The 19,793-nt window shown below is 37.6% G+C and overlaps 1 protein-coding gene across 7 annotated transcripts in view; it reads left to right on the top strand.

Annotated features, from left to right (window-relative positions):
- The window catches only part of PKN2 (protein kinase N2), a 136,599-nt gene that overhangs the window by 104,813 nt on the left and 11,993 nt on the right, over nt 1-19,793 (top strand). For 3 of the 7 annotated variants that reach the window (XM_043491034.1, XM_038414650.2, XM_038414649.2), the window contains exons 16-22: nt 3,311-3,487; nt 4,207-4,269; nt 4,614-4,690; nt 7,133-7,275; nt 9,060-9,167; nt 13,752-13,832; nt 13,911-14,795. In XM_043491034.1, coding sequence (XP_043346969.1) covers nt 3,311-3,487; nt 4,207-4,269; nt 4,614-4,690; nt 7,133-7,275; nt 9,060-9,167; nt 13,752-13,832; nt 13,911-14,114 — 853 coding nt within the window. In that variant the 3' untranslated portion in view covers nt 14,115-14,795. Of the gene's footprint in view, nt 1-3,310; nt 3,488-4,206; nt 4,270-4,613; nt 4,691-4,806; nt 4,919-7,132; nt 7,276-9,059; nt 9,168-13,751; nt 13,833-13,910; nt 14,796-19,793 lie in introns of those variants that run through there. The other 4 variants (XM_043491037.1, XM_043491036.1, XM_043491035.1 and 1 more) reach the window with 2 other exon arrangements.

Genomic DNA, 19,793 nt, shown 5'->3' with positions numbered 1-19,793 from the left:
GTTTGCAGTTCTCTACCAAAACTGATCTGTGTATTCATAGAGGTAAGATAATACATTTTATTGGACCAATTTCTGTTGGTTAAAGAGACAAGCTTTAGAGCCACACACAGTTCTTCTTCAGGTCTGCCTGAAGCAAGTACCTTCAGAGTGTGTTATAACATTGACAACCTGAAAGTCCATGAAACAAGTGGAATTCAAGAAGATAACTGGAAAAAAAGCTGCTGACCTCTGCACTAGTAGCATACATCAGATAGAATGCAACATTTCCTGCTTCATTAGAGAACATGGATGTTTCCCCAGGAGTTCAGATCCTAAAGAAGAAAGCTGCATCACCGAGAAGATTATTGAGTTGTGTGATCGTTGAAGGAAACTAAGAGTAAAAAGGAAGACTGATGAAAGCAAAAGACAGAGCAGTGTTCCCATATTGTGATTAAAGTGGCAAAAGATTCACTGATTAAAGTGGCAAAAGAAGCTTGGCTTGAAGAACAGTGCATCACCATGCAAAATCCTTTTGTGGCAAACGTCACTAGGAAGGCCTATCAAATCACCAGGACTCTTTTTCTGAAAGGATTCTTGGCAGGAAAAATACCCTTTCACCCAACACGTGGGATAAGTATTGCCAAAAACTCTGTCATATGAGTGAAACAAATTCTAAGTTGGAAGGAAAAAGGCAGAGGAGATCTATATATGAGAGCTTGATTTATCCTTATCAGCCTACAGTTGAAAAAGCTGAGGATGTGGTGTAGACATTGAAAAGCACTAATGCCTCTGGAATGGATAAAGTACAAATATAAACAGAATTAATTAACAGAGGTGGAGAGACACACATCCAGGCATACCATAAGCTTGTAACTGTGATTTGGGAGTCTGGAAGACTTGGACATAGTCCCTGATAGTCCCTATTCATAAAAGGGGAGACTCAGCTGTTTTGTGGAAATGTCATTGATACACCCTAGCAAAATACTGCTGCATATCATCCTGAAGAGAATTGCAGCCAAGATAGAGAACTTTCTGACTGAAGAACAAAGGGTTTTAGACCCAGAAGGGGTACAGTGGAGCAAATGTTCAACCTGCATGTGCTATGTGAGAGTGTACTGGAGAATGATGGAAGTTTTTGTGAATTTTGCAAAGGTGTTTGACAGCATATGGGACAAACCTCTTTGGGAAATCCTATGGTTGATCGGATTGGTGAAAACGTAATAGGCTGAAGGTAAACCTCTATGGAAGCATGATGGCTTTCATGTTTGTGGGACATGAGCAAAGTAGTTGGTTTGACTTGAGGATAGATGCCAGCCAGAGTGCTTGCTATCCATGAATCCTCTTCGACCTGTTACCTTGAAGAAATATTAAGAGGAGCTACTGATGGAAACTTATAGGAAATGTCTGTTGGTGGATAAAAAATTAGTCATCTGTGTTTCATCAGTGATATTGACCTGATCGGATTGTCACAAGAAGATGTGCACAAATTTCTAGGAAGGGTAGTAATGAAGCAGAGAAGTTAGATATTCAAAGACAATGGTGACATCTGTTTGAAAAGGTGAAAATATTTCTACCCAAATCTGAGGAACCATTGGAGTACGTTGAACACTTCAAATGTCTGTGCAGTGTGTGACTACAAGGGATGTTAAAAATCATGTAGAGATCAGACATACAATTGAACTCACAACTGCTGCTGTAGTGACACTTAGACACATTTGGAGAAGCAAAGATGCAGTCTCTTTACTTCAGCATCTTATGTGTATTGGAGACATGGACTTTAAGGAAATGTTAAGATGCTTTCTGCCTTTGAATTGCAGTGTTATAGGCGACTGGTGCACGTTATCTATACTTTGCTCACGATTAGCAAGGAGACAATCGCCCAAATTTACAACATAACTGGAGGGATGAGAGATATCATAGAGACAAAAAAACCTTGAGTTTACAGGGCATGTGGGTTGGATGAGCTGAAGAAAATTTTGCAGGGATTGGTGCCGGGGCAAAGGGCTCCTGTGGTGAGTGTTTGTTTTTCAGCTATGTGGCTGACTCGGGGTGGGCAAACTTTTTGGCCTGAGGGCCATATTGGGGTTCCGAAACTGGTATGGAGGGCCGGGTAGGGAAGGCTGTGCCTCCCCAAACAGCCTGGCCCCTGCCTCCTATCCGCCCCCTCCCACTTCCTGCCCCCTGACTATCCCTCTCAGAATCCCCATCCCATCCAACCCCCTCTGCTCCTTGTCCCCTGATCAACCCATCCCGGGACTCCACCCTCATCCAACCCCCCCCCCCCCCACTCCCTGTCCCCTGACTGCCCCGACCCTATCCACACCCCTGCCAGGCCCCCCAGGACTCCCATGCCTATCCAACCATCCCCAGTCCTCTGACTGCCCCCTAGGACCTCTTATCCAACCCCCCGCGCTCCCCGCCCCCTTACCATGCCACTCAGAGCACCAGGACTGGCAGCCTGGCCATAGCCAGCCAAGCCGCCACGCAGTCTAGAGAACCGGGGCAGGCCAGCGGCTCTCACAGCCACGGTGCCCGGCAGGAGCTCACAGCCCCACCACCCAGAGCACTGGTGGCACAGCAAGTTGAGGCGGTGGGGAGATAGCAGGGGAGGGGCTAGCCTCAAGGGCCAGGTAGGACAGTCCCGCGGGCCACATAGTTTGCACCTCTGGGCTGACTGGATGGGATACAATGTGGTGTGATTCTCAAGGCTATGTGAAGTTTGCAAAACATGGAGGAAGATTGCTGGTCAGTGACTCTTGTGTTGTTTACTGTTCATTGTGATTTGACTCTATGGTGCTTTGCACTGTGAGAGAATAAATGTATGTATGCATGTATAGTCATGACATGCAGAAAGAAAAAGACAACTGAATCACAAGACTATATATTCATGGAATGGTTTTCATAGCAAATACCAGTAATACTTCGGCTATCTGTGCCCAAAATCTGCAATGGAATGGTTTTCCCACCTCTTGAATATTATGTGCATAGATATAAGTACAATTTGTATCAGTTGATTTTAAATACTATATTTTGTTTAAATTTGTGGACATATTGAGAAATTCCAACAGGTATGTTTTCAAAGAGTTTCATGAGATGTTAGCCATATAACTTCCTTCGAAGTCAGTAGAGTTCTACAGTTAAAATGTTGCGTTGCATTTTGAAATTTTAGTGTTTAGAGTATCATATCAAATCAGAAAGATTCAGGTATTATGAAAGCTTTTGGGGGGGAATGATGAGGGAAGGCTTGTCTAATTGTATTGTTCTGTGTGTTGAAATTTGTAATATAACAGTCAGTTTTAAATTTTGCTATTAAAATATTTTCTGTTTGCAGCCTTATGTGTGAAAAGCGAATTTTTGAAACTGTGAATAGTGTACGGCATCCCTTTTTGGTGAACCTTTTTGCTTGTTTCCAAACCAAAGATCACGTTTGCTTTGTAATGGAATATGCTGCTGGTGGAGACCTGATGATGCACATTCATACTGATGTCTTTTCTGAACCAAGAGCAGTGTAAGTGTTCACGCTGTTAGTACCATTAAATATTTAAAAGCTTTGATATACATTGTTCTGTTTCAGTGGGCTGGGAAAAAAAAAAAACTAGGTTCAACTTTTCTTGCCTTCGCATGCTTGTGTATTGGATCATTTCATTTAGTACTGTAATCATCTTAAATGGACTAAAGATTAAAGCCTTGTTAAAATACATTCAACCCAGTTTGTTAGAAAAAAAATATATATATATACACACACAGTTTTGGTTAGGATGGTCAAAACATTTTTAGGCTGTCAGAATGCAAGTTTATATGCTAATATGCTTAAATCTAAATTGTCTTAAAATGTGAATATGGAATATTTGCAAATGTTGTTTTGAAGAAATTAGTAGTCTATTTAAAATGTTAGCTGAAATTAAGATTATATAAATGTACCGACTTCAGTGGGAAGTGTTGGATACTATGGCAATGGGTGCCAAAGAAAACAACAGTATAGGCAGACAAAACATGTTACAGATTGGGTGGCTTTTGTCTAAACTTTTGCCTGGTAAATTTTAAAGCTTTGACTTACATGTGGAATTTTATACAATTCTTTCACATATTAAAAAATCCTCTGAAGAGAAATTTCTATATGCAGACTACCTGCACTCTTCCAAAAGTAATTAATAAAAACACAGATTGATTTAATTAAGCAAGACTGAAATGCACTGAAATTCTAGCTTTATTTATTTATTCAAACAGATTTTATGCTGCGTGTGTGGTTCTTGGACTCCAGTATTTACATGAGCACAAAATAGTTTATAGGTAAGAAATCAATACTTTCTCATGACCGGAATTTCAATAATTTCTCCTTTTTTAACACTGTTGTTCTTCATCTCTACCCTGATTTGCTTACCGGAAGCATTATCTTTTTATGTGTTATATTTCTTTCAATGCTAGCAGAAAAAGTTTGTTTTGACATACTTATGAGTGTAAACCATAAGTTATTGATGGAAGTCTTAAATCAGGAAAGGGGTAACTAAATTTAAGAGGGACATTGTACTGCTCTTTTATTTTTAAATAACTTTATCTTAGAGTGAATTGTTGTTTTTGAGTACCACTATGGGCGTATCAGTAATTCCATTTTACTTTCAAATATTGTTTTTTAGAGATTTGAAGTTGGATAACTTGTTGTTGGATACAGAAGGATTTGTGAAAATAGCCGACTTTGGTCTTTGCAAAGAAGGTAACTGCTTTTCTTTTAAATGATTTTTCAATTGGATTACACTTGACTGTTAGCAGTTAAGTAGTCCTAGAGGTAGGAGCACCTAGCATATTTACTCTGTCTATATATCATTGTAGAAAAAAATCTCTGGGATCTTCTCAGCTGGAGAACAGTGGAAGCAAAAGACCCTCAGTGGGGAGATCACCCGAGTGTCTGCTATCAGGGTTCTCCTCTTCTGTCGGAATGACTGTAGGCAAGAGGGTTGTTACTTTGTCATATCTTCTTGTTAATAATAAGTCATATCACATTTTGCTAAACAGTACTTTGTCCTGTTACAAGCATCATCCAATAATATTTAGAAGCATTCATTTTATTTCCATATACACTAAAGTGACTGTTCCCTTCTAATTCATTGTCCACTTTCAACAATTTTAAAATGGCTCACACAACGAAGTGCAGTGGAAGTAGCTCCCCAAATAGAGCACAGCTCAAAATAGAGAAATATCTTCAAAAGGACCCACATTTTAATAGTCAGTTTCTGGCATCTAGCTGATGGAGATGCTTTCTTAAAAATGAGACATAAAACAGATCTAGCAGTAGTAATTCAGATTCTCTGCCTGCATTGGGACATATGTCCCCTTTTCTAACAACTCAGTGGAGGGAGAGGGATAGCCATCAACAGGAGGAATCTAACTAGATTTGTTCCTCCTTTTCCAGCTTGTTTTACTTGTCCTACAACTTTCCAGGTCCCAGCACTATAGGAAATGGAATTTAGTAAATTGAGGGCAGTAGGTCAAAGATTACAGTTGAATTGTTTGCATATCTTTGATACTAGTTATGTGACTATTTGACTATAAACAAACTTCCTAGAAAATGACCAAGGGTCATATTATAAATGTAAAAGATCGATGAGAGAGACAGATTTCCTCGTTTTTCAATAAAGTCAAGCTCTATAGGATACTTTTTAACATGGAGAATTATTCTTTTTCTTTGCAGTTCACCTTTAAAGTTTGGCACGGAGTTTGTACCCACAACCTCCTAATACCCCAACAGCCCTTGGTGCCATTGCCATAGTGCTAATCCTACACTTTCTGCAGATGTTATATTTGGGGGTGGCGGTATGGGGTAAAAAAGCATGAAGACTGCACTAGTACTGTATAATTGTTCAGAAGCATGTTTTGGGGGATGGAATGTTATATGTCACTCTGAAGGTGTGGACAATCCACGCATACATCCTCATGGTCTGATAAAGTGTTGCAGGTGAGCTGCACCTTAATTTCCCCAAGCAGAGCAACAGTAGATTCACTTTAACAGCCAAGGCACGGAGAAGCCAACATAAGTTACCCAAATGCCATGTCACTTTTTAATCATATTTCAGGACAGAAATCATTGCAACGAACAGTTCACCAGGGCTGTTATTCAGGGCTCCCAAATTTAGTCCACACCAAAGTCTTTGAGTCAGCTTAGGTTTATCTATAGGTGCCTGAGAGAGAAAGCACCACCCACAGCAGCCAGCCTGGGTTCTACTCCCTTCAGTTTCTGTGTGTTTAAATAGCCCAGCCCCAGGAAGTGGCAGGGCCTACTTGATTATCCCTAGGCTGTCGGCTCCAGCCTGTCCCTTAAAGAGGTAGTACACTTTTTTTTCCCCATACACTTTCACAGTCCCAACCACCTTGATGCCCTTGAGCATTAATATCATGGCTCACATGTATTCATAGTGATGTCTACAGTAATAGCATTAGTCACTACTGGTGCAACATACAGCACCTCTCACAGTGGGGGCCTGGTCTATAATTAGGGCCCCTAGGCACTGTGGTAATATAAATAATAATAATCATTGCAGCTTTAATAGAGATTTGTTATATCACCATATTTGTATACTGTGTATACCTTCAACTAAATCCTGTGCAAAACTTTCTCTGACTTTGATGTCAGATGCTAGAATCTGGTAGAAGAAACCCTACTAATTTTAAAGTATAGTTCTGCTGTGAAAAACGATTATATAAAATGAAACCTTATTCAACAGATTCACTCCATGTACATCAATCTTTTTTGCTTATTTGAGTGTCAAAAATAAGTGTGTGCTACTTTTTTACTTCTGTTATCTGCAGAATTGTTTACTAAGTTCCACTTTGTATCTCTCCAAGCACATTGTCTTCAATGTGATGACCAAGGTGTAACTGAGGGGCTAATTTGGCTTGCAGAATCATCAGTACTGGTAGTCATGTACAAACAGAGAATCCAGCTCGACACGCAAGGTCAAGATGGTGTTTGCATGGCTGACAAAGGGAGGAAATGAGCTCATTTGTTGAAGTCATTAGGACAAACATGGAGCCCAATCATTTTTTTTTCCTTTACATAGTTGCTTTGAAGAATAAATCTTACTGACTGAAGCAGTTGTTTACTTAAAAGGAGAGTAGTAAGAATACATCTCATTTCTTATGCAAATTGTAATTTTTTCAGGAATGGGATTTGGAGATAGAACAAGCACCTTCTGTGGCACTCCAGAATTTCTTGCACCGGAAGTGTTGACAGAAACATCCTACACAAGAGCTGTGGACTGGTGGGGTCTTGGTGTACTCATCTATGAGATGCTAGTTGGGGAGGTAAGCATAGTTGTAACAAAAAATATTTGATACCCCATCAGATTTGGATACATGTAAGCAACCTTACAAAACCTAGCATGATTACAAAAATAAACTAGATATCTCCAGCTCTTGAATTCTAGAATGTCCTACCTTTAAGCTTTCAGCTAGTGTATCATATAGGCCTGGTTCCATACCCTGTATTTTGTATGGATTTTTATGGGGTATCTTAATGAGAAAACTTGAAGGTGTAGCTTTTTTGTTGTTATTAAAAATAGAGGAATAGAAAACACTATAGGCCAGATCTTCCAGCATGTGTAAATCATTGTAGCTCATTGATTTCAGTGGCACTATACAGTTTGAATACCAAACTTAATCATTTGTAACTTTCAAACCATTTAACCAGTTATCTTCAGATTAGACTGAGTGAGTATTAGGGAGATTTACAAAAACAAGGTTGAAGTTCTAGCATCAGCCATTTTAACACTGGAGCATGCAATTTCAGATCAGAACGTATGGAAAAAGTATTGGATTTTTTTTTTTTAAAGATCTAAGATTGTAAACCAAATTGTTTGTTTTTTAAGCAAAATTAGATGAACAAACAAAAACCAATATACCACAACTTTGGCCTCAATGCAAGCATGGAAAATTTCAACTTAAACAGTTTTGGGGAGAATATTATGAAATTCTGAAGAAGGGGAAAAGTTACAATGGAAATTGAAATTCAGCCTTAAACTAGAGTGTGCTCTCGCAGCAACCCGTAGGTCATGATGCAAGACGCACTTATTTAGCATTTGACTTAATGTTTTTCTCTTGAGAGACAAGGTAGTTGTAGTAAGCTCTCTTACTGGGACCAGTTTCTGTTGGTGGCTTTTTCCTTCCCCCAACAGAAGTAGGTGACTCTTCTATTACACCAACTTTCACTCTTTATATTCTCATAACATGGTTACAACACCATTTTGCTCTTCATACTTCTGTGACTGTCCTATCTAATTTGTTTTCTTTGTAGTAGCCTAGACATTCTGCACCATAGAGGTTAGCATATATAAATGAATATTACCTCCCCTCTTACCCTAATTGCAAAAACTATTTAAAGGTGATACAACTGCTTAAGTTGAAAAATAGTAATAGAGAAGTATTTATTAATAGCTGTCTTTAATGCCATGTGCATTCTGTCTTTTTAGAAAAAAGTTTCACACAACCTACTTTTGTCCTTTTTCATCTTTACCCCTAACTTCTGTTTCTTCAAATGGAAATGTAGCACGCCAACACTCTATGACCTACAACTGGTCCATAAACCACAGTTTAAAAACTGCTGGATGGTATGATGTGGTAAATGTTTTATCAAAATGAATTTGGGATGACCACATTATCTTGGAGAGGCAGCCACCTGAAACGAGTACCAATAAATGCTCTACTACGTTGGATAGATTATTATTTATGTCTCAGTGCACAGGAAAACTATTTGTTTTTTTAAATCAAATTTACAAACATCTTTTTAAAAAAAATTAAGGGACAATATGTTGTGGCCTGCCTTGTCTGTAAGTAGTATTACTATCGCATTTTCCCTTAGAGAGAGCTATGTTATCTATTACAGGGAGAGGGAAAATAATTTGACACATTTAACTCTAAACTGGCAGCTGAATGTGCAATAAGGCAATTGTTTTCCTTTTTGCCTTACCTTAAATATGGCAGCAGCAACAAATTGCTTTAGTTTATTTAGAAACAATAGATTGATTTTAAAAGTTAGCTTCCAAAAATGAGATTATTTTTCCCCTCCCCCTCTTTAAACTACTTTATTATAGTCACCCTTCCCTGGAGATGATGAAGAAGAGGTTTTTGACAGTATTGTAAATGATGAAGTAAGATATCCACGGTTCCTTTCTACAGAAGCCATCTCTATAATGAGAAGGGTAAGATTATAGTAAACAGTGAAATATTTTCATGTTTTTGTTTAATTATTGTTTTCCATGAAGAGGGGAATTTAAGTTTTAGAGGGGCATTACATTTGACATTGTTTTCATCAGATGGGTTTCAGAACTGCTTCACTAATGTTACTTTTTAAAATCAGCATCACCATTTTGGTCTAACATGAAACTTAAGTGTTTGACTATTTACATTTTCTAGTTAATAAAAATAATTCCTACAAAATCATTTTCATTCATTAAAACTTCTTACATTACATTTTTATAAATTAAACTTTTGTTAATCTCTTAACACTGACCCAAATTTTTCTAGATCCATTCTTTCCCAGCCACATTTAAAAAGGAAATTCTGTAATAGAACACCTTCCCAGTGACTCACACGGTAGCTCAGTACTACCACATGAGTATTCTATGCTAAGAAGAGACTTTGGGATTTTCACATTTCATTCCATCAGGGGTTGGAAATACCACATACACTACATCTAAAAGTCTCTTCTCATAAGAATGGGAGAGGAGGCACAATTGTATAGACACAGCATAAGTGAAATACCTTAGGCTAAAGGGTGCAGCCTTGTGCTTTCCAACAGTATAAGAATTTTGGCCAGACGCACCAGGGCAAACCCTTAAGAAAAAAATCAATAGCACTGGCAATGTCCCCATAGAATAGATAGGACCATTACTTTTCATCCAGAAAATGTGCTAAATGAACTTTATTGTACTCAAATTAACCTCAGAAAACAGATTCCAGTACCTGAGTAGATACAGCATGCAGTTTTGTCTTTCAAACAGAATGCTTAGGTCATGAGATCACCCCCTCTGGTGAATTGCATTATTTAATTTATCTTCCTTCTGAGATGCTAAATTATTTCACTGTTTAGGAGGGACAGAAAATAATTTTGCTAACAAATATTTAACCTTAAAACTGAAGGAAAAATTCTATAAGCCGATTAAAAAGCCTCCATCTGTTGAAATGTGATTAGAGCTTTGTTCCTTTAAATCTTGCACTTACAATGTTTCAATTGCTGGATAAAGCATATTGTACTGAGTCATATGACTAAACCTAAAACTATTGACATCTACATTAAATCTGGTGCATTTGAAAAAATTTAAAAAACTGACCCCATTTAGATATCCTCATATTAAGAGGGAGAGAACTCCAGTCTAATACACCAGTAAAGGAAGACTGTACTATTTAAGATTGCATTACAGGATCTTTCATTCTGAAGCTGGGCAGAAGGAGGCTTGGCTATTCTCCTACAGTATTAGGGCAATAAAATATATCCAGGCAGTTCCCAATCCTTCATAGTAGGGCTATTGAATAATCAGTTAATTCATGCGATTAACTAAAACAATTAATTGCAATTAAAAAGATTAATTGCAGTTTTAATCGCACTGTTACTAGAATATCAGTTGAAATTTATTAAATTTTGGATGTTTTTGTACATTTTCATATATATTGTATGTGTTGTAATTGAAGTCAGTATATATATTATAAATATTTGCACTATAAAAATAAAATTTCAGTTCACCTCATACAAGTACTGTAGTGCAATCTTTGCTGTGAAAGTGCAACTTACAAACTAGATTTTTTTGTTACATAACTGCACTCAAAAACAAAACATGTAAAACTTCAGAGCCTACAAGTCCACTCAGTCCTATTTCTTGTTCGGCCAGTCGCTAAGGCAAACAAGTTTTTTTACATTTATAGGAGATAATGCTGCACGCTTATTAACAATATCACCTGAAACTGAGCACAGGCATTGCAAGGTCTTTATGGGCCAAATATGCTGAACATTCATATGCCCCTTCATGCTGACAACGCTCATTAAAAAAATAATGCGGCGTTTAAATTTGTGACTGAACTCCTTGGGCGAGAATTGTATGACCCCTGCTCTGTTTTACCCACATTCTGCCATATATTTCATGTTATAGCAGTTTCGGATGATGACCCAGCATGTTGTTCATTTTAAGAATGTTTTCACTGCAGATTTGACAAAACTAATGTGAGATTTCTAAAGAGAGCTACAGCATTTGACCCAAGGCTTAAGAATTTGAAGCATCTTCCAAAATCTGAGAGGGATGAGGTGTGGAGCATGCTTTCAGAAATCTTAAGAGCAACACTGATGCAGAAACTACAAAACATGAACCGTGAAAAAAAATCATCAACCTTTTGCTGGTGGCATCTGACTCAGATAATGAAAATGAACATGCATCAGTCCACACTGCTTTGGATTGTTATCGAGCAGAACCCATCATCAGCATGGACGCATGTCCCTTGGAATGGTGGTTGAAGCATGAAGGGACATGACTCGTTAGCGCATCTGGCATGTAAATATCCTACAACAGTGCTATGAAACCTGTTCTCACTTTCAGGTGACACTGTAAACAAGAAGAGTGCAGCATTATCTCCTGAAAATGTAAACAAACTTGTTTAAGCGATTGGCTTAACAAGTAGTAGGACTGAGTGGACTTGCAGGCTCTAAAATTTTACATTATGTACAAAAAGTGTTCAAAAACAACAATTCTACATTTGTAAGTTCAACTTTCATGCTAAAGAGATTGCACTACAGTAGTTGTATTAGGTGAATTGAAAACTTGTTTTTTACAGTGCAAATACTTGTAATCAAATTATAAAGTGAGCACTGTACACTTTCTAGTCTGTTGTAATTGTAATGAATATATTTCAAAATGTACAAAACATCCAAAAATATTTAAATAAATGGTATTCTATTATTGCTTAATGCAGTTAATTGCAATTAATTTTTTTAATTGCACAATTAATTGCAATTTTTTTAATCAGTTGACGGCCCTATTTCATGGATTTTTAAAGCCAGGAAGGACCACAGTGATGATAGTCTGACCACCTGCATAACATATAAGCCATAAAATTTCACCTAAGAATTCCTGTGACAAGCCCAATAACTTCTGGTAGAACTATTGCATATCTTCTGGTCTTTCGAGAAGTGATGGAGAATCTAACACTTTTTCCTTGGTAAATTGTTCAAATGGCCAGTTACTTTCGCTGCTTAAAAAAAGTTGTTCCTTATTTCAAGTTTGTGTAGCTTCAGTTCCACAAGATAGCAGACAAAAGCATAGTGATCTATCTATCAAAAGTCCCCCAGGTATTTACCAACAGTGATCAAGTCAGGTCTTAACCATCTCTTTGATAAGATAAAAAGATGTTGGTTCTTTAGATTCTCACTGTAAGGTTGGTTTACCAAACGGATCATTTTTAGTGCTCTTACTGAACCTTTTCCAAATTGTCAGTATCCTTCCTGAAGTCTGAACACTAGATCTTGTCCCAGTATTCCAGTAATACTCATTAATGCTGCATACAGAGGTAATAGCACACCTTTCTATTATTCCAAATTTATACATCCAAGAGTTGCATTACCTTTCTTGGTCGCAGTATCCCATTTGAGAGCTCATGTTCACTTGGTTATCCACCATAGCCCCCTAAGTCCTTTGCAGTCTGACTTCTTTCTAGGATCCAGTCCCCTCACATCTTGTAAATGTGATCTTACTTTGTCCATGTCCAGGAAATGGGACTTCCTTTTTGTTCAATACACAGGTTGTAAGGAAGGGAACAGAAGCCTTGCACGTCCAGTCCAAGGTGGATGAAATTGCTTATTATGGAAAGTTGCAAAGGAAGTAAAAGGTGCCCATTAGCATTCATTTCATTCATGCTATGGTGACTTCATGGGCAAAAAGATAGTGATTATCCTAGGAAATTATATGGAAATATTAGCAACTCTGCACTCCTTCACCTCAGTGGCTAATACTGATTTTCATTGGTGGGTTATCCAAACCATTGCTGTCCATTCTTATTTCTATGCTGCTGATCTGTCCTTATCCCAGTGAAAGAGATGGGCCTTATAGAATAGTCACTCCAAACTGGACATTTGGGGAAGACACTTACTGGCAAGAGCAGAGTTTTCCCATGTGATCACCTAGGACCTGATGTTAGGACTTGCATGTTAAAGATATGGTAGATATTAGTTATCCTTTTAGTTTTAACTCAGTCTGTGTTCAGGCCATGGATGAGTGTGGTATGTGGCACAGTATTTAGTAAAAGGATGAGTTAAATGTCTGTTCTTTGGTTTTGTTTGGTTAAAAACTTAACACAAGCATAGAATTGAGGTGTTGGCTTATGGGCCCATTTAGAGAATAACATGCTTCTACATGGAGATCAGAATTTAGTTTCTAGGGTCTTCAGTGACTGGAAATATCTCACATTTCCCTCTGTGGCAAAGCATGAAGCAGTTTTCAGCCTTTTCTAACAAAACCAAGTTCTGTGAAACAGGGTATGGGGGGGTGGAGAAATATGGATGCTGTAAGGACCCACTTTCTCCCAGGTTAAATGAGGAAAAAGATGACAAGCTTATGTAAATTAAATTTAGAGCTTTTGCCTCTGCCTCTTCTATTCCATGGGCAACACATTTACTCTGGGACAGAGTATGTGCTTTTCCAGTAAATCTAATCTCCTTGCTCCTTTTGGACTGTAGCATCAGCTACCTATTCTATATTTTCCCCCCAATTTTGAGTGCTAAGATCTTCAAAATGTTTTGTTAGCTGCTACGAAGAAATCCAGAGCGGCGTCTTGGAGCTGGTGAGAAAGATGCTGAGGATGTGAAAAAGCATCACTTCTTCCGGGTAAGTAAAAGCTAGTGTAGCTTGTAAATTATTAATTCTCAGAGGCAGGAAACTAACCAACAATTGATTGTTTTACAGCTAATAGATTGGAATGCTTTGCTGGCTAAGAAAGTGAAGCCCCCTTTTGTACCCACCATTAGAGGAAGAGAAGATGTTAGTAATTTTGATGATGAATTTACCTCAGAAGCACCTATTCTCACTCCACCCCGGGAACCAAGGATACTTTCAGAAGAAGAGCAGGAAACATTCAGAGATTTTGATTACATTGCTGATTGGTGTTAAATTTCTAGATACTGTGAAATCATAGCTAACTGGCTCAGAAGAATACCAGCCCTTCAATTGCTCTCTGTGCCACCTGTAGCTTCTGATTTTTATTCACATGAAGATTCTTTAGTGTACTGTTTAATACTCTTGTGAAGAGTGGCCTCCATGTCATATTTTATCTGAGCACTGGAAAGCAGTTCTATAGCATTTAAGCTGAGTTGGTGAATACAGGCTACATTAAGCTCTCACATGGACACACTTGGATCTGTACTGTAATTTTTACTTTTCTACAGCAGATAACATTGTAAAATACATGCCTTAAGTGGGGGGGGAACAGATTGAGCTAGATTGATAACCATTTAACTTTTATTCAGCCATCTTAAAATAGTTTGGGGTGCTGTTGACATGAGAATATGGTTTTTATCTGGAGAAGGCAAATGGTCAGTTTTTAAAAAAATTACTGTAATGTCCAAAAATGTTTAATTTTAGACATGCACACTTTCAGCTTGTTTTAAAATGGAAATTAAGAACTGATGCCTTGTTTTGTAAATTTTCTATGGTATTTATTAGAAAAGTGTGTTAAATGCCTTGCCTTTGTGAGATACAGTAAAAGTGCTTCCATAAAAACAAAAACAGACAGATCCTGAAAGTTTACCAAAGCCACTTGCCAAACAGTTTTGCTTTTAAGAATGGCTTAAAGGAAAAGGAGGGGAAAGAGATTCAGCAGATAGGAACACACACACTCTTGATAAGTCCATCCACTTCTGTACTCTTGAAATCCAAGCCTTTTTCCACTAATTGGACAAATCTTAAGTTAATCATACCATATTTAGCTATCTAGTTCATCTTGTCTACTATATATCATATCTTTAGAAAACAAAGGTTTTCAATGTATACATGCTGTGAACATGTATATTTGGAAGTTGTAATGCATTCTTAGTTACAGGCATGTAATTTAATTGTACCACTTCATGAATTTTGCACAGTGGCCATGTGAACACATCATAGAACTCTGATTTAATAGACTAACATTTTGGGCCACTGAATTCCAGAACTTAGATTGGTAATTACTGAGGGTAAAAGCAATATGTTGTAACAGAATGTATAAATATTTTTGATAAGTGTATATTTTATAAACCTCAACACTAAAACCTGAACCTCAAAAGTCAAAAAATAGTTTAGACCAGATACTGTGTGTGCTTTTAAACTCCTTCATAGACCTATTTTTGGCTGTCAGTGTTCTGTAGGTAAAACAGCCACTCTTGGAAAACAACTTTTCAGTGTTTTCCTTAACTCAATAACATTTATATTTGATCCTGTGCTTACCTCTTGTAGGTTCATCTGGGTACCTGGAGAGAAAATGGTTAGCAAAGACTGTAAAAATCTAAAGTCAAATGAGTGTAGATTGTGGAATTAAATATTCCAAATGAAACATGAAAGAAACAAACCATGCTGATCTTTAAAGAATGGAGTAGTGAAACACCAAGGTGTTACTTTTGAAAAGTGAACCTTTTGTAAGTAAATGACTGTTGGTTAGAACACTAAATACCAGAAGTCCTGAACCATGACGCCTCTGGGAGAAAATGGGTTGATAGACCTGAATAATGTATAAGACAGTTTCCTTTTAGGCAAAAAGGAAGAATGGCAACAGAACAGAATATAGAAATCATGTTTTTGGTTTATTAAATGAAGATCTTAAGTGGGAACAACATAATTTAACTTGTTTCAAGATGCTGATTATCTTTGAAGTGGGAAAGAAACCAAACTTAAAATTTAAACACTCAATACTTTTGAGGTACAGTCTGTTTACCCTTTTGGGCTCCCAAACATATATAGAGAAAAGTGTCTAAAAGAGGATGCTTAGCATTTAAAAAGCACCCTGGGAAATACCTTTTTGTAACTACATCTTGTACAGAATTTTTCTTCATCTAAGTAAATCACTAAAAAAAAAAAAAAAAATAGTAGGGCAGGGTATGTTCACACAGTTAAGCTGAAAGAAAGCACTAATTTTATCTCTGTAGTTTTTTAAAATTATTTTTAGGCAGATTAAGATTTTAAACTAGATTGTAAATATATTTTGCTATACTTTATCTGTATGTGGCTGCTCAAGCACTTTGTAAGGAAATTAGGATATTTTAGAATGGTACACTATGCATTAAAATGAAATGTGCCTTTAACAATGTCATTCGAAGTGTTTTGCAGTCATTAATATCACAAATTAAAGTATAAATAGTTTGTAACTTGTGTCCTAAATATGATTTTACTGATTGACTATATAGTGACTTACATATTTCACTCCCCCCTGCCGCCAGATATTTTTTTCTGAATTGGATATTTAACCACTATAACAGAGGATACTTAGAACAAAACTCCAAACTTTTTGGTATAATCTTACTTACTAATTGCTGCTTACTTTACATTGGCGCACAGTCCTAGGGAGCCTAATATGACCATCTGTGCAAGAGCACCCTTTAATAGATTAATGTTGACCAGGATGACAGTATATAAAGGTTAGTTCCTGTTAATTTAAAAACAATGTTATACATGGTTGATTCCTGACTAAGCAAAGCCAAATTTTACCATTATTCATTTTAATAAGTTGTAGCAACTTTTCACTTACATTTTAATTAGCAGCACATGAGCAATGCCTACAGCCTTCGTACTGCAGGTGTCTAAGCTACTTTAAACGTCCAGGTCATTGGTGATGCACTTGAGGAACCCTGCCCCTTCACTAATTGGGCCGATAATACAGTACATGATGTATACTCTCTCTTTCCTAAAGAGATGCCTCCCTTGGTTACTGCTCTACAAGCTGGACCATGAGTCTTCCGAGCATGGGTTACCTGCTGAACCTAAAAAGCCCCTCTTTTCCAAAGAGCACCCTAAGGGGAACAGTAGATTATCCTGATGGCTAGAGATCTCATGTTCCCTTTTGTGGGAAAAGGTAGTGTTTATTTAAAAATCACCACCACCCATAAAACATCCGAGACCATTCTTTAGCATCACTCAGTCCAGAGAGTGAAATAAATGGGGACAGTTATTCATAAGAAAATGAGTACTTGTGGCACCTTAGAGACTAACAAGTTTATTTAAGCATAAGCTTTCATGAGCTACAGCTTATGCTCAAATAAATTTTAGTCTAAGGTGCCACAAGTACTCCTTTTCTTTTGCAAATACAAACTAACATGGCTGCTACTCTGAAACCTTTTATAAGAATGTGTAAAGTTAAAGACTTGCTATGCTGAAATCATGTTATAGGAGGACATTGGTGAGCAGCACAAGGCAATAGATTTCTCATAATTGCTATAGAAAAAAGAATGCTCCACTTGTAATTACATGTGTACTGACCAGCTAATTCTAAATTAGTTGTTAGAGTACCACCATTCAGCAGAAGAGGCTATTTTAAAAAAAAAGTCTTGGCCTAAAAGCTTAGTCTAAACCAGAGGTTCTCAAAGTGTGGTGACTGGTCTGCGTATAGTTCCTTCTAAGGTGTGCACCTGGGTAGCTGTATATGAGAGAATGAAGGGCCACCCACCTAATTAGTGGAGCTGTGGCTCCACTAATTAGGTGCCCAGACCCAAGAGAAGATGCACATTTAAGGTGGGGTGGGAAGAATTTGGGATGTGCAGGGCTGCAGCAGCAAGAGAAAGAGGTGGCTGCTGGAGAGAGACAGCCCTCCTCCCCAGCCTCAGTTCTGTGGCTGCTGTGGTGGGGGCAGGGGAAGAGGGCACATCTATTGCATTAGAAAGATAAGACTACTGATATTAAAGTGTGCTTTTATTTATACAAAAATAAATTGTTTATGAAGTGCTTTGCAATAGTTAGCTAATGGACCACTTGACGATCTTTTCAAATGTCATTTGTACCATGAAAAAAAAGTCTGAGAACCACTGGTCTAAACAGCAACACAAAGAACACGTGGTTAAGAAAAAACTTTCAAGAGTACCTAGGTAAGTTAACTCCCCCAGAAAGACTTAAGATCTGAAGTTAAAACTGAGTTGTATACAAGTTGCAGCCTGTTTTTAAAAGATAAGCTTATGAATGGGATGAAAATAGTCTACAGCTAACCCTTATTTACTCCTGTAGTAGGATTGAGGTATCAAAGGCTGCAAGGCCTAGAAAGAGTACCTCAAGTTCAGAAATCTATATTCTATAGCACCTATGATCTGACAGTAAAGTGTATTATTCTTCATCTCTACAAGGTAGAGGATAATTGGCAGGAGTGGGCCTGTGAGTGGGTTAGACGAGTTGCCTCAATGCCACTACAGCAATCCTCAAAGCAGGCTCCTACTTTTCTTCGCTCTGGTCTCCAACAGTTTACCACACTCTTGCTCAGTGCTGGAAGGAATCTCCCACATTCCCAGATTTTATGAAAAATGCTTCTTTAAGTCAAACTAACTTCACTGGATTACCTTTGAAGGGGACATCCCATATAGCACTTTCAACTTCAATCCTCCAAGTTTTTTAAAAAAGTCAAGTCTTAAAATAAGCTGGTGTATATTTACTAAGCACAATACCTGGTAAGGTTACCTTAGCACACAGTGCACATCACAAGTCAACCTGTTAAGAACCTTAACTATTCAGTACTTTGAAAGGCCAGGGTTTAGCTCACAGGCACTGGAACTGTAAGAGCACACAACAGTATTCTAGGGCAAGAATATCATAGCCTATTGACAATCAAGGGAAAATTTATGAAGCTTGAATGCAACTTATCTCCACCTAGTTAGTCTGGATATGCAGGATACCACCTTTTACTCCTATACAATGGGAACTTTAATGATCACATGTAGTTAGGACTTCAAATGGCATGAAAAAAAAAAAAACTTAGAGCAGCCACATTTCAAGTCTTCAGTTTTAATTCCTTTCTCTCACTGAAGCAGCAAGAAAACAGTCACTACTATTGACAATTAATAATATTAGCACTGGGCACAGAGCCCTGCCTTGGATGGATTAGGATCAGATGTGTAGCAGCCTGACCCCCTCAGCTGTTCATTTTGAGAATTAAAGTAAATCTTGCACCTGTGATGCAAAATCAGTTCAGAAACCAGAAGTACATTTGTTGCTTTGAACACAAAAGGGACACTGTCAAGAGGCATCCAGTTTTGGAAGCAATTAGTTTGGAGGAGGGGAGACAACTCCTGACTTAGTCCAGGTGCTGAGGAGTTATTTCAATACTAAGTGCTAATTTAGAATGCATCAGTGCTAAAAGCTTAACTATTGGCTAGCCAAATTTGATATAGATTAAAATGACAGGGCAGTATCAGTATTTGACATACTTTATCATCTTTTTGTAGATTAAGATGTCAAAGTGTCCAAGAATTCAAATAATTTAATCTGTTTCTTTTAGTTACTTCAGCATTAAGTGAAATTCACAGAAATGGTGAGACCTCAATGAGAATCAAGGAGGCTGTGCCAACAATGACTAATCTTTTCATAAATTCAGAAACCTTCAGCAGCAGTTGTGCAAATATTCAAACTGCTTTTGGGCAACTGTTTGCACAGTGGGTTAAGTCTACCATACTGTAAATTGCAGCTAACTACAAATATTAAAACTACACTAGATATTAAAAGTTGCCAAGAAAGTGAGTGTGAAAGTATCCTAGATAGGACCCATATTGGTATGAAGATCTGCCAGATTATGTTCAATCTTATACTGCTCCAAGTGTGTCACATTCTAGCAAAATATGCCAAGTCAGT

This window comes from Dermochelys coriacea, chromosome 8, assembly GCF_009764565.3.
Source record: "Dermochelys coriacea isolate rDerCor1 chromosome 8, rDerCor1.pri.v4, whole genome shotgun sequence".
NCBI lineage: Eukaryota > Metazoa > Chordata > Testudines > Dermochelyidae > Dermochelys > Dermochelys coriacea.
This window is presented reverse-complemented; position numbering and strand designations above follow the sequence as displayed.